The sequence below is a fragment of the Galendromus occidentalis genome, unplaced genomic scaffold (genome assembly GCF_000255335.2).
Source record: "Galendromus occidentalis unplaced genomic scaffold, Mocc_1.1 scf7180000077530, whole genome shotgun sequence".
NCBI classification, from domain to species: Eukaryota; Metazoa; Arthropoda; class Arachnida; order Mesostigmata; family Phytoseiidae; genus Galendromus; species Galendromus occidentalis.
Window position 1 is genome coordinate 2,015,019 of NW_003805518.1, and position 14,936 is coordinate 2,029,954.

Below are 14,936 nucleotides of genomic sequence, written 5' to 3' on the forward strand. Positions count from 1 at the left end.
TAGTCATCGCGTTTTCGATGCGTCGCACGACGTATTATTTTTCCTCGAGGACCACCCTGTGATTGTCGTTGATTAAGGCTGTGCTAAGCACACAGATATTGATCCGGATCATAATAAGAAACTTCTTCTGATCAGAACGTCCGAGGCCGAAATTCTCAGTGAGTCGCTAAGACAGCGCCGTAGCGGCGCCGCCGTGCGACCGTCCACTCCACCGGTGACCACAACGAGCGACCGCGAATTCCAGCCGATCGGGTCAGGGAGAACAAAAGAACAATCTTTCGGTTCCCAGATTGATAATTATACTTACAATTATAATAACAGCTTGTGTCAGCATCGAAGTAACGCAAACATCGTTGCAGCACCTCCTCCATAAATCAGTCAAGTAAAATGAGAATGAAAACAAGAGCTTGATGTCCGATCGAGGATTCCGCGGAGTCTCGACAACGAATACACGATCGCGACTCGGGTGGTTTAACGATCTGCGTGTGTGCCCAGACGTTCTCCCCGTGGCGAATTTGCGGAAATTTCGCCGTGCATACAGGACAGAAACTGCAGACTTTGAGAGGAGCACGCGCAGACCGACAAATGGGTGGACAGACTAGCTCGAATGCACCAACAGACGTCCCATCGTTCGCTGTGTGCGAACACGACATTCTGCAATAAACGATGACCAGAAATCGCCAATTGGTCGGTAGTCAATTTGATTTAGTCCACACGGTTGCGTCTCACAGTGGCCCGCTGGAGATAAAGATATGAAGCCCTGGCGAAGCTACTAATCTTCGGCCCGTCGCGTGCCCCGGTGTTTCGTGCGACACGATACGTCGCTCGACTTGACCGGTCCGGAGCGCACCGAGCAAGGGTTCACGCTAGGTGAACTATTTATTTGCGGAACTGGCCGTCCTTTTGCGTATGGGCGCCACTCTGTGGTCGGTGGGAGATAAACAGCGGGGGTCTCTGGCAGAGACACCGTGTGACCCGGCTAATCCAGGCGAAGATTGGGAGCACGAGTGGTAAAACAACTCGAATTCACTGAGTTTTCGATGCGTTTCTCTTAGATCGATGGTAGTCAGCACGGTCCTTCTGTTCGTCGGTGAGCAATTTAAGACTCAGATTGTGATTCTATGGGCACTCGCCTCGCTGGCCCGCTGTTCCGAACGCTTCGATTTTTCTTAGTCACAGCAGGTATTCTTGGCAGTGTGCTTTTGGTAGTTGTATTTTGTTCTGTTGCACAGATCTATTTTTTTTAGTATTGCTTCGGTTTTAGTGATCGTAATAGTAAGCCGTTTCGGCCGACTGAGTGGCTGGCTCATTCTTTCTCTGCGCCCTTACTGAGCATTGCCCGCCTGAGGTGCACCAATGACGAACAGCCAATGGATAGAACGAACAGTCAACGAACCAACGTAATGTGGTTCATCGGCTGCGGCCACGGCAACAAAGATGAATCCGATTATAAAGCATCCGGCAGGCTCAGCTGATGGCGGATCGACGGCAAGAGCGTCTTGACAACTGACGAGCTCCAATGGAAAAGGTGTCTGGGTGTCAACTAGAAGACTGACAGCAACTGACGTTGTGGTAAATTTGACGAGAGTCTCTCACGGAGAATCTCCATAACGAAATTTTCCATGCGTTGCCGCTCGAACACCATCTGTCAAACGTCAGATGTACGCTGAAGGGGAATCTTCTCGTATGAAGTATCCGCCGGTGACTTCGATCATCTATCGAAGGAGGAGCATCACGCCGCTCATCCCAAAGCCAGATACTGGTCAGGCCACTGTGACATGGCTCCATCTCTCCAAGACCAGAAGGATGCGGGATTTTTTCGCATGCGAAGACCAATAATCCCGACCATTACGAATCTCTAAGCGCTCGTGATTTCGATTCTCGCCTGGTCATGAGTACGAACCGATTGCGAGATATTTCCAGTTCGAGACGTGCGCTGCATGTCAAGGAGAATGTCAGAGAGAGAGATATAGTCTGCATTGCGATGGGATGAAGCCGGGGCGTTTCGGAGAAAAAAACACAGTTCAACTCCATGATATTCCCTATTAGCCGACCGTCAGTCAGTCAGTCAGTCAGTGAGGCTGCAGCCTTTGCGACCCCCCCAGGCTGTGCCCGAGGCGGAGAGTAGCATCGACTTTGAAGCACTGGGACCGAGAGAGAAGGAGAAACTTCCTGGAGGGAATCGCCGGCAGCCTAGTACCAACGGACGAGCTGGCTGGATCGCTGCCCGCCTCAAGCGAAACCCAGCTCGACAGATTCCACGCCAGTTTGTCTGCAGAATGCCTCCTTGTCTGCCTACGCTAGTTTGCTCGCTCGTCGGATCGTCTATCTCTCGAGTGTTGAAAATAAATGCGACTTTGCAGAGACAAACGCTCACATTTTCGGAGCGAGCGGTGTCGGAGCTCCGCGAGCGAGAGGCTCACCGCTCTGGTCGTTGACGCCGCACCGGCGTTCTGTATGTAAATTGTCATTGTCGCATTCGTCCGGCTCTTGTTTTGATTACGACGCGCGCCGGTCAGTGTCGCCGTCGATGTGTGATCTTTCCGAAATCTCGCAGTGGTCAATCGGAAGAAGAAAAGGGTTAATGGAGCGGATAGATTTCAATCAGTATCCACGCTCGAAATATCCCCGCTGGCAAGCATTGACGCTTCTGGCGGCGTTCGTTATCCCCCGTATCAGGTCGTAATCGCCGCCGTAGAATAATCGGCAAGATCATCTCGTTTACGGCATTTCTCACTGGGATTCGTTTCAAATTCATCCTGTCAATTGCGAGCGCCGACATCAATAGTCGACGATTAATCTGTTCTGCCGATGAGCTTTCCGAATATCGAGAGGATCGTCACGAAAATAGCGAGAAATTTTCCGGTGATCGCTCAATGACTGTCGATGATAAGTCGTCGGCTGAAAACACTTCTGCAGAGTTCTCTTCCTTCTTTTTTTTCACACTGATCGCCATGCGCGAAATCCGTAGGACGGGCGACCTAGCCTGCATTGCCGCGCAGACGTCGCGCCGCCGCCGCCGCCGCGCTTCAGATAGATCAGAAGCAGGAGAACGAGCAGTCCCAGTAGCGCAAAACGCTCCAGCCGTAACTGAGCGTTATCAAGTAACACCGCACGAAAGAAGATAAGGCGCGTCCGATGTCGCCGTGCCGCCGTTGTCGCTTCTTCATTTGGTAGCCGAGTTGGTTGCATTTTCAATTTTTTATTCGAGGCGGCGGCGTTTCTGGACCACGACTAGAAACGCGACATGGCGGGCGTACGGTGGAATCGAGTTATTTGCGTTACGGGATTGTTGGTCGAAAAGAGAAAAAACACGACACCCGTACGCTGACCCGCGAGTAACGACGTTCCAGAACGATCCCGAGAGCGAGGACAGGTCTCCCGAATAGTGTTGAGTTCCTATTGTCAGTCGCATCGAACGGGGGGCTAGCACAAACGCGCGGACGGCATTACCGTTCCCGGACGCATAATAATTAGCTCTCGATCGCAAATGGCTGAGGAGCCCCGAACGCAGAGACAATGACGCCTGACAAGCCGGAGCCTCCATAACTTCCCGAGGAGTCACACGAGAAGACATTATCGCGTTGTTGTCCGTGAGAAGCCGTGAACGGCGATCGTAGGCTTTCGAACTCAAACAAAAGCCACCGATACACAATGGTGCTCCGGGCCGGACAGACGGCGGACACTCGTCGGACGATACTGAAGAGCTGAATGATAGACGAGCTGCATCAATTATCTAGAATTAATTAACAACCATGTTCCCGTGGCAGCAGCACAGTCGATAAGTAGGAATAAAGTGCCATTCTTCAGATTCTTCAATTACATGAAGTCGCGGAGGATGGAGGAGCCGAAGCTAGAAGATCAAGCCGGTGGAACGGAGAGAGCGGCGAGAGAACAATTAGCAGGAACGGCGAGAACGGAGATAACGTTCGTTTGTGGATCCGCCGATTTGGAGGCGGTACCGCGCTTTATTGTTTGTCCAACTCTCTATCGTCGGGGTCTATTCTTCTAGAGGAGCAGAATTTTCTGCTCTCGACACTCAAAGATCTGCTTGATAGCATTCACTGCATATCGGCAGGTTGGTAACGTCCGAGTGAGCCGATATCTCTCCCCGCGCTCGTCCCTGTTCGGGAGCCCTCTCAGTTTTTCTGACGAGCTGCTTCGAGTGAAATCGTTGCTTCATTTGCATAGGTCCCTCAGACCTTCCTCGTATGCTGAATACCCTGAGGGGCTCTGCGCTAGAATTCCGTTTCGTACGACAACACACTAATCCGCGTAACCTACTTGGGAAAGTTTGTCCGACACTGGAGTTAATTATGAGAAATTCGGTAGACGAAGAAAGAGCTTTCTCGAGCCCTCCCGAGATAACTCCTCCGGGTGCGACAGATCTGGCTGGACTTCAGTAGTGCGGATTATACGCTTCTACGGGATATACACCCATGCCGCTCGACTCGTTCTCATGATAGCAAGCTTTTTGACTGGCGACCGTCCAAAATTTCCATGCGGTCGACGTCCATTCCATCAGCTGGACGGATCCCCCTATCCACAAGTCAATCATCGTGCGATGGAGACTCCTGATCTCTGGAACTACTCAACCTTCTCGCTGCGGGGGACGATACCGTGGATTGGGGGAACGTGGGTGAGGCTAGGATTAGGAAGTCAAGAAAAACCGATGGCTTCAGGTAGTATATCGGTGATCTCAACACATTTTGGCCGCGGAGCGCTTATGCTCTGGAGGACATCGAAATGTAGCTTCAAGTTATTGATATTATCATCATCTATCTGTGATCCCTCATTTGCAGCAGGGGACGATCGTTTCAAGGGACACACGTACGGCGTTCTATTGACAAGATAATTTCGTTACGCCAAATTTATGATGTGCTAGCGTCTCTGTCGGATACCTAGGAGGTTAAGAAACAGCCGCAGGTGAGCCACTTATCTTGGAGCGGAATATAGAAACTTGAACTGTTGTGACCGTCGAACAAGATAAATTTGCGCACACCATCAATCTTGTTCCTTAAATTGATATTGAAGGATCAAGTGAATTCCTCTCAAATGAATCGAGTTATGGTCATCGAGAAACAATATCCAGAATCTCCGCTCCTTCAAATTAGCGAAGGATAACGTAATGAACCACGCGCTGGCGAGAGTGCACCTGGCGGTGCCGGACCTTGCTCTGAACTCTCTCCGTACTCTCGAATTATTGTCCATCGAAAGAAAATCCCACGGTAGCAACACTTGGATACGATCGATCATCCAGCTCAGCCGGGTGTGAGAGGGACACTTTCCAATTCAACGTCTAATTGCGGAAACCCACCTGTTGACGACGTTCCTACCGTTGTGAACGAGGTTGTGAGGACTGGGCACCGGGGAATCGGCAGGACTATGATGCGGCATTCCTCTACTTTCACACGAGGACGCCCGAGACATTAATTGGCATCCGATTCAAGTTTTCGACCTAGAATTCTTCACTCTTTCCAACTCCGTAGCGAAACAACAGCAAATCAATCAGAGTCTATCACGTGCGAGTCGGCTTCACGAAGCAGAGCGACGCAACCCGTCGCGCTGACATGCGAACACTGCCTCATCTGGTCGAAGGAGCTGCCTGCCCTCTCCCCCGAGGAGCGATGGGTGAGGAAATCTTGGGAGAGTGGGGAGTTTGCCTTCGGCGGAATTTAGCTCGCGAGCCGTGGATTGTGGACAGCTGCGTCGCTCCACAATCCACCTGTAGAGAGACCCTATCCCAGAAAAGTCTCGCAGCTCGTTAGCGAGACTTCATGAGGAATACTCACTCGGTCCGCGATTGGGGAACGAGGGAGCGACCGGACACCGGAAACCCCAAAAAGCTTCCAGATTCAAAACGGTCCTGGAATTTCATCCGACGAAGACTCGCCGTTGCTCGTCCACATCGGTTTGATCGCGCCCCGGGCGGAACAGAGGGCAATTGCAAGGTTCTTTGTCTCTGTAACAGAGCCTTAGGCAAAACGACTCAGGTGGACGAGAGCCAATACGAATTGCCAAAGCCGAATTCGCCCAGCAGTCGTTCCAGTGGCGGTCCTCCAGCCATATGGGTTATTTTGCCGCTCGCAACCGATGTTCTGCTCGACCAAACAAAATTCACGCTCTTCCTGCGGCAGGATCCAGACCATCTGTGTGCACGATGAAGCTTCAGCGCTCCAATTCTCTCCGCACGGCTTCTATTCCCTCGGCGATCGTGTGAAAAACGATGAAGTCTGGATTATGATACAGTCAGATGATTCTCCGCAACTCCAGAACTCAAGTTTTCTTCGGAATCGGAAGAAGCTTCCTCGAGCGGTGGCTCGGCTGCTCCAGCAGCGCCGAATAATTGCGATATGTCCCCAGAATTTCGACAAAGCATTCGAGCGAGTTGTGTGACTATGGCTGGACTACAAACAATCGGAAGGGGGACATCCGATCCCCGGGATCGCCTCCAACCTAGCCCAGGGGGGAATACCACAAGGGCCGCGGCCGTAGACAACAGGAAGCCGCGATCCCTCCAAGCTAGCGACGCCGAGGCTATCCGCCCCGAGAGGAAAGGAAGCTGCATCATTATCGCATACGTTCGAGCTTCATTTTGAAATTATTTTGCGGGGAGACCGAGCAAATCTCGATCGAGACAGGCATCGCGACGCCATCGATCTGATCGTGATAGCTCCTCACATTCCCCTACAGAACGAGCCATGGATCAAAAAAAATATACGATGGGAATCAACCTCTCACTGCTGGAGGTCATGTTCTCACTAGTCCCCGAGAATCACCGAATCGTCGGCAGCAATGAAGACCGATCGGATCGGGTATCTCTTCTGGAGAGCCGGAATCGGAGCGAGGGTGAATGGAGAATTCGTCGAGCGATGTGGGGTACTCGTTCCGACAGATAATGTTGTTTCCCGCCTTTGAACATAATTCTCGGGCTCCTCGGAGATCAATCGTCGAAGTGAACATGTTCATCTATATGAACCTCCGCTAGTCTGTTTCCGCGGAGGCTTTCCGTCAACCACAAGCAAGTTGGCTCGACAGCTCTCTTTCGGATGCTTCCGGAGTTCCTCTCCGAAGTTTCTGATGTCCGATTAAATCATCAAGGCCCGAACGCTGAAGAGGGGGCGTTACCGAAAAGACTCGCTTTGATCATGGTCTTCAGCTCTAAGCTTCCAGATCTCCGCTGTGGGGCGACATCACAGATCGAAATAGCATCTATCAGCTCATTCAGAGTAGCTCTAAGTAGGTGAATCATCCGAGCCCGGATCGGTTCTTGGATCATGCGCAAATCCCGGAGCATCCCGCGGTCTGTCCGAAGGTGGGAAACGCGGATTCGGACGAAGGAGAAGCCTCGACTGGGAGATCCACCGATTCTATCTCTGCTCTCACAGCCCGAAATGTGCAGCCAGGACCTTGTCAGACTACCGACTCGCCGTCTGGACCGAGAGTACTGGTCGCATCCCACTTTCGCCCACACAATCAACTTACCTACTCTAGCTCGATGATGGGCGCCACGTCATGAGTTCCGTGTCATAAGGAACTCGCTGATCTCCCCACAGGGCTCTGCGGGAGTCCCGAACTTTGAAGACAAGGCCTATCGAAGAGCTCACCTAGTAGGCCAGGCAACTCAACATAAGTGCTGAGACGTAGGAAGCGGGGAACGGGAAAGAATTGTTTTAAGAGAGGAGTTCGGCAAACCCAGAGTGACAAAAAGAAGTCATCCGGTTGAACTAGAAAACTAAACCCTGCCAGCCAGACACAAGGATGGACCAATCAACTTGTTCCGCCCAGCATGTGTTTGCTTCTTTGACGTTGGGTCGTATATGGAAGTTCGTCGACCATTTGCAGAGCCTGGCACAGCAATCCAATGCGCCCCGGAAGGGATTGGGTAGATTCTGTGTCCGAAAACGTTATGGAAACCATTTCCTGGAAAAGGTTTGGGTCCGAACTCTACCCTGACTCCTGCCTCGAAACACTCCTCTCATGCATCCGAAAGCGCTACCGGGACGGTTTCCCAGTTTTTCCATGGTCGAAGACAACACGGTTTTCCTCACGAGGAAAGCCATCCTTCTCATTTGCGGATGAAATTTACTCCGAATCACGAGGAGCTCGTGAGCGAGTTAAGGGAGGCGGGAGCTTGGCTGCAATGGATCGCAGGGAGCCGAGAGACACCTCGTTGACGCTCTCTCCCTCCGATCATCCTTATTTTTCCACCGCATCGATACGATAAGATATACAATGAAATACGGTTTTCTCGTATTGTCCCGAATCACTGCCATCATTAGGCGAAGGAGGATACGAAATTATTTAGATCGGCTCCATTACGGAGTCGTGCCATCAATACAGAATCACGGACTCAATAAGATTGCTCCCGAGATATGGCGAGTCACGCACGGTCGCCGTTACACAATTTAACGTAACTTATCGTGAAAATGATCTGTGAGACGACGATCAGAGGAAGGCGCTGCTGTATTTGCTCTGTCCCCTAAGGGCGATATTTTTCTCCTTCATAATTGTGCGAAATGTAAATACTGAGGTAGCGATGGAGCTCCTCGTGACGAAGGCGTCGTAGAATGCCTACATGATGCATCGAGGAATATCGGAATGACGTAGTCATGATAGTTAGCCGGATTCCGAGCGATTTCTACTTTACCGATCACGCTCGAAGAGTCATTATCCTGCATGAATTCGCTTGTGGACGAGGCCCGCGCTTAAGAGACCAAATCGAACGAAGACTCAAGCAGGAAGCGAAGGCACGTGTCTCACCTAGTAAGCGTCGATCGCAGTTTGCATCGATGTCAACCTGATCCTCCAGAGCGAGATACTCTAGCAATCGGAAGGGAGACTGCGGAGCATGGAAGACTTTGCAAATGCTGACTGTCGGATGTGCGATTCCAAATCGCAGCTCTGTCATCATTGGAGTGTGCATCTGACGAGGATGAGCTCCTTGAACCCATACGATGATGAGTGGCGTATCGATCGACGGTATGAGGACATTTTCTTGATAGAGAATTGCTCCGACTTGAGGATGTTGTCTCCCACGGAAAACGAAGACGGAGGCATGGAAAGCTAAGAAACGGTGCCCAGGAAGGCAGACAGACGAACGGTCAGATAGGTAGAGATACCTATCGTCTGACCGAGCGGGGCTGCGCACCGACAAACGAGCAGACGATGGAGCCGAGTCTGTCTCCTTCGGAAGGGTCCGAGCACCGATAATCGGGAAGTTTTCTTTTAGCCTCTCATGCTTTGAGTTAATCTCACCGATAGGGGAATCAGCGGTTTTTGTCTCAATTAGGAGCCGACGTTTCCAGCCACTGAAAATCGGAGGCGTCTATGTGTCCGACGATTCCGCTTGGGTCGAGGGGGTCGCGACTCGACGTTCGATACAACAGGGAGAGCTTCTCCCTGCGGAATCGAGAACAGAAACACTGATCCGAAATCCATTTGGCTTAGCCCCTGACGGATTACACAATCCTCATGGTAATCCTGATCTCTCTCAGGTTTCGACAACCAGACTCGACGCTGCGAGCCGTTTTCCGCGTTGAGAGAAAACGTGCTGAACTTCTGAAGCCCGAATCGGGCTCTAGCCATTAATGATATGCCGAACAGTACTCTTTATTGCCCTGAAAGAGACTACTCGTAATGACTGAGCAAATCAGAGGATTCGCGATAGCTAACGATCAGGAATAACCGTGAAGATCGGAGCAGTAACTGAACCAGTCGTAATAAACGTGAACGACTTTCTGAGTCGTTCTTATTTTGGGTTGTGAACTCCTCCCAAGAGCACCCGCATGCGTCGTTCGGATTTCTTTCGATTCATACCATCATCATCACCATGGGATTCCACGAGTCGCTCAACGTGAGGCGTTTCTCCCCGATCCGCTTGTTCATAGCTGGCCGTCGAAATCCGTCCGCTCCTCCGCTGAACACTTTTTGACGAACGATGATCGCAAACTCACCTGCAGAAGTCGACGAGCAAGTTGAAAATCTCAAGCGATCACGACTAGAACATGACATGGAAAGTGGACATCACTCGAACTGACACTCCTTTTTTCAGTGCTCCGCTGGTGATAGAAGAAGCCCAGCTCATCAACGTCGAACGAGTTGTTTTCGCCTTCTTTCTTCGACTTGTTTTCTGCGTCTTCTGTTGATATAAGCGGACAGCGAAATCGTCGGTTTTGCGGTCTCGAATGAATCCTTCATTTTTGCACCTCAGCCCAGCGCGGTCGCTCCATGTACCGACTGTGATGACTCGGGAAAAGACGTCGACGACAACGACATGTCATTTGGCGGTCATTTCTGTCGACAACTTTATTAACCCCGGTGTCCGTATGCGCGTGAGTGTGCGCGCGTCCGTGTAAATGCATTTCAGCATCGCCGAAGTGACAGCTTCACCGGTTTTCGGTTGCAGCTCGAATCGCCTCGTCACAATATTATAATTAAGACGCTCAGGGAGCTCCTGTCATTCAGTCTTGACGCGTCTCTTTTCGTCTCTTTCTGGTCACTGATCTGTTTCACATCTTTAGTTCGGAACGAATCAATCTCTCACCGCGCTCTGCGAAGTCCATCATCGAGAATCTTCTGAATGGATGCCCATTCTCGAAAGTAAACACGGCGGTTCCTCCCGCGATTCAAGTCGCTTCTGTGCGGTCCAGGTTCACGGACACTCCGAGTGGACTCGATGGAGACATTATCCCGGCAGGAAGGCTGTCTTCAATTTCAATCTGGGAGTCAAATCAGCAGCTCATATTTATCCGGTGCGACGCGAATCAATTTTATCGGCCATCATTTATCGCATGCCGACAGAAATAAATCATAACACGTCGGGGAGCCAGAAAGCATGTTTCGCTTCAGCCGTAGGTAGCTTCTAATGAAGATTTCTCTGTTTGTCGCTTCTGTTCAAATCGCTCGTCCCAGCATATGTAGAGAGCTAACGACACTTTAATAACCCTTCAAGATAGATCTAATCTTCGACTTCCGAGATCGCGACGGTGGTCCCCGGTCCGAAAATGTCGTGTACGTTAGGGGCGTGGTCTGAACACGACGCGTTCTGGTCACGTATCAGTAGCCATTTTACGGTGATCGGTCAAACCTAACAACAAGCGCTGCTCGACGACGGCGGACAACGCAAATCCTACGGCAGAAATAAGACAATGCCGACTTTTGAGCGATCGAGAGGCTGGCCGGTCGGAGTCGTCCGCCCCTTGGCCCGTCGGGACATTGCGTCTCGGACCGCAGAAAGCCGCGGCCTGACTCAGCGGACTCTGATCTACGGGTTAGAGCCAAAAGTCCATCTGTCAGGAATATTGCTCACAATCGGACAGATACGCCCCGGCATCTGGCATTCGGGAAACGAAATTTGCGCTGGAAACACCAAGAATCCCGTTTATCAAGTCATGATCGCTCCGCTTTTTTCATTGGGCGGATTTCGAGAATCCGCGTCCGAACAACAAGTCTTCGTACAAATCTTTTCCACTCGAAAAGCGCGAGCATGCAGCGAATACATCAGACAGTTCGTCCGCTTTTCTCTTATTCAATAGAGAGGAATTCGTGGGGAACGTTTGTGATTTTTCATCATTAAATTATTCATCGACGTTATTACTCTCCGCCAACAAAATCATCAGCGGACATGGGCTCATTCCGTAGAGTAGTGAACAGACGATTTCCTAATTCGAATGCTCGAAGCACTGCTGTGAAACACGTGTCAAACTCTCACAAACGATTTTTCTCCAATTTTCGAAAGTCCAACATGGATACTCCTTCATGAGCCACCAGCGCAGCTCGATAGTGCCTTCTGATAGCGAATATTATTCGCTATCGAAGTCGGAGGAGTCTCTCTTATGAGTGATGAGGATCTCATTTATGTAACGCAATCAAGATTGCATCAGCAGGAGACGATTGGATGTAAATTCTTCTTCATTGGACTATTACTCGGAGGAGGGGATTAATTTTTGAGAGCTTGGTGATACGGATACCACGTAAGTGCTTGAAACGGCAGCGAGCATTTTTTTTTATCAAAGCGAAATTACGAAAACATGAAGCACCCTTCCGCTAGAAGAGCGAGACGATTTATCTCGCTGTCGTTATCTTCCAATGGCTCAAGATCGAGCTGACACCCATTCGCGATTCCTGGTAAGATTTCTGACGCGCACACTTCTTCTTCGCCAGCTTCATTATTCCGGAATGAAAAATGATCATCTCGCTGACTGATGAGATCCTAGCTATGTGTATCGACGGGCGTACCTAATCTTTCGAGACCAGATTTTCCGACAATCAATGTGGAGGCAAGATAAGGACAGATTATGATCTATGGAGTTTTAATCTGAGAGCAGCGTGCATTTGGGGAAGATATTCTTTCGCGAAAGATATTCCAAATACGAAAAGAATCTGCGTCGTCATAATTGGCTGCACAAACAGAGTAGATTGATAAGGGAAACGGAGCCGGTCAGAGCATGATAAATCCTAATAATCGGAGGGGGATCTCCAATCACTGTAATCCGTCACGATCTTAATTATCAAAAACGTCACCTCGGAAGATTTCAACTCTGACTATCATTCGCGCCACCCTTTTCCGTTCCTTGCCCGCGGCATCCGGCGGGGGATCGCGTCGTCGAGCAGATCCTAGGAGCTCTTCGAAGGATGAATCTGGGGTTCTCGTTCATCTTCGTCGATGGTCCAACTTCGACTAGGACAGTCTGCTCCAGAGATTTTCCGTGGAAGATAAGGAAAATCCGCGGCTCGCCCCCTGACCCTCCCTCTGCGCTCGAGTTGCGTCTCTGTTCTGAGATGGGCGCTCCAGAAGAGACGCTTTTCATAATAACGTTATATAGGAAGCCCGCCGTCAGAGGGCTCTGCTCATGGAGAATCAAGGATCTCGATGGTATAGAGCCGGCAGCGAGATTGCAGCATCCTCGAAACGTTTGTCAGGAGAGCTCGTACCGAGTTCCCTGTCTCACAATGGAGCACCTCCTGACACCTCGACATAGGTTTTTCCAACCCTGGATTTCCGTGCGGCACCCATTCCCCAATCCCACTCTCACGGCGAAATACTTCTCTAACGACCAATTTTCCTCCCCGTATTTCCTTCCGGATGTTCCACGGGTGCACCCAAGTCGCATCAGAAGTGAAGCTCACATATCACTCGGTGATCCGAGCTGGTCTCTCTTTGATTCCCCCGTTCCGCAACCTGGCTCATCAGATGACGGAGGGTCCCAGAGCACCCGACACATGAGTATGCGCTCTCGACGTGTCAATCGGGCAACTCCTACGAGGATGGCCCAAAATGCGTCAAGCCGAGGAACCGGGTAAACTTGATCCGCGATCCACCTCCCAAGCCTGACTGGGATTTCTCCCTGGAAGAGCTGGAGTTGGGAGTCTGGGAGGTTTCCTCATGGGCTGAGAGCAGGAGAATGTGTGGATCGTTCCATTGGCTTCATCTGAGCTCGGATTGCTTTGCGTGAACGTCTCTGTCTTCCACAAACGCCTTTGCAATTTCTGAGCGATCTCTGCTGGCGGCGCAGGGTAGCTCCTGTCGCCCTGATGGCTCGTGTCCTCTCTCAGCCTCTCGTTGCGCTCCTTCCCGGACGTACATTCTCCGAGGAGATTCGAATTACTTGATTGAACCTGGCTAGGTCATGGTTGGGACAGACGGCCACTTAAAATCATCGAGCTCCTGCGAAATTTTGAACCATCTTGAAGACATTCATATATTCTCCTGCTGGGAGAAAAGCTCACATTGGGTTGAGGTGAGTTGGGATCTGGGATCTCCATCCGTCAGTACGCTCTACTGCTAGCGTACTCGATTCGATGTCGAGGATTTTACAATTCCGACCGATGAGGACACTCATCGACCGTAATCGCCGACAGTTTGCTTCCGTTTTGATGCGCCGTTCTTCGATAAACTTCGAAAAACCGATACATCGTCCTCTCATTGGCTGCGAACGAGATTGGCTTCAGACTCATGGTCAGAAGCGAGATTGCTCAAAAACGATTAGCTATGCCCTCCACAGGTTTACATTTAGCAGTGGTGATTTATTTTTCCGGAGAACGAGAATGCAAGTTGATCTTCTTTCGATTTTTCGTATCTCTGTTGCGGAGAACTTAATTAAAGAAAGGAAACTTCTTTCCACCTAGATAGACGGATAGAAGGAAAAATGCCTCGGAAGACGTCATCCAACTTGATTAATTCTTTCTCTCAGTAGTGAACCCCTTAAATGAAAATTAACATTGAATGAAACAAACAATGTGTTGTCCTCGGAGAACAGATGCTTTGCTTAAGAGGAGCTTTGCTTTAGGATCCTGTCCGTGACATTTTTTCTCGGATCGTAGATCTGGCGAAAACCGATAACGAATAGTCCAATGGGGCACTCGATCCCTTAGAACCTCACGGGTGGAAAACTGACGAAACATGTCAAAGTGCGCAAACTCAAATTATCTCGGTATAATGTTTCGACGGCATTCCCGTCGGCCGACTTGGAATGATGCGCCAAAGTCTGTCACATGGTGACTCCTGTGAATGCCTGTAGATACAGCAAAATAAGGATTGGCGCGGAGCGCCCGCACGGCTGGTATTGAGATTATTCCGTCTGGTCAAAGTCTAATATTGATGAACTTCCGTAGCTCACCTCAACGATCAATGAATCGGCGACAAGCGAAAGCCCGGGGACCATTCCGATTCCGATCATGAAGCCCCGGCGCGGCGCCCTCTCCCCTCCATGAAATTTCGACAGGCATCTTCTCCTGAGAATGACCTAAAGAACGCTGGTGTTGCCCGTGGTGGCATTATTCATCACAAAATGACTCTTCATCTCGACTTGTTCCCTCGACATGTCGCGCTATCACGCGTAATCTATGTACAGTTGCGACGGCAATAATCAGAGTTACACACTATGACATTCGAGCACCCCCTCCGGAGAGCTACTCTCCCCCATTTTGAAATG

General features: G+C 50.5%; 1 protein-coding gene across 1 annotated transcript in view; it reads right to left on the reverse strand.

Annotated features, from left to right (window-relative positions):
- LOC100898665 (BTB/POZ domain-containing protein kctd15-like) overlaps positions 1-5,583 on the reverse strand; it is a 38,891-nt gene extending 33,308 nt beyond the window's left edge. Inside the window, exon 1 of the mRNA XM_003748423.1 lies at positions 5,318-5,583. Within this exon, the coding sequence (XP_003748471.1) occupies positions 5,318-5,430 (113 nt within the window). The 5' untranslated portion in view covers positions 5,431-5,583. The remainder of the gene's footprint in view (positions 1-5,317) is intronic.
- Positions 5,584-14,936: the final 9,353 nt, after the last annotated feature.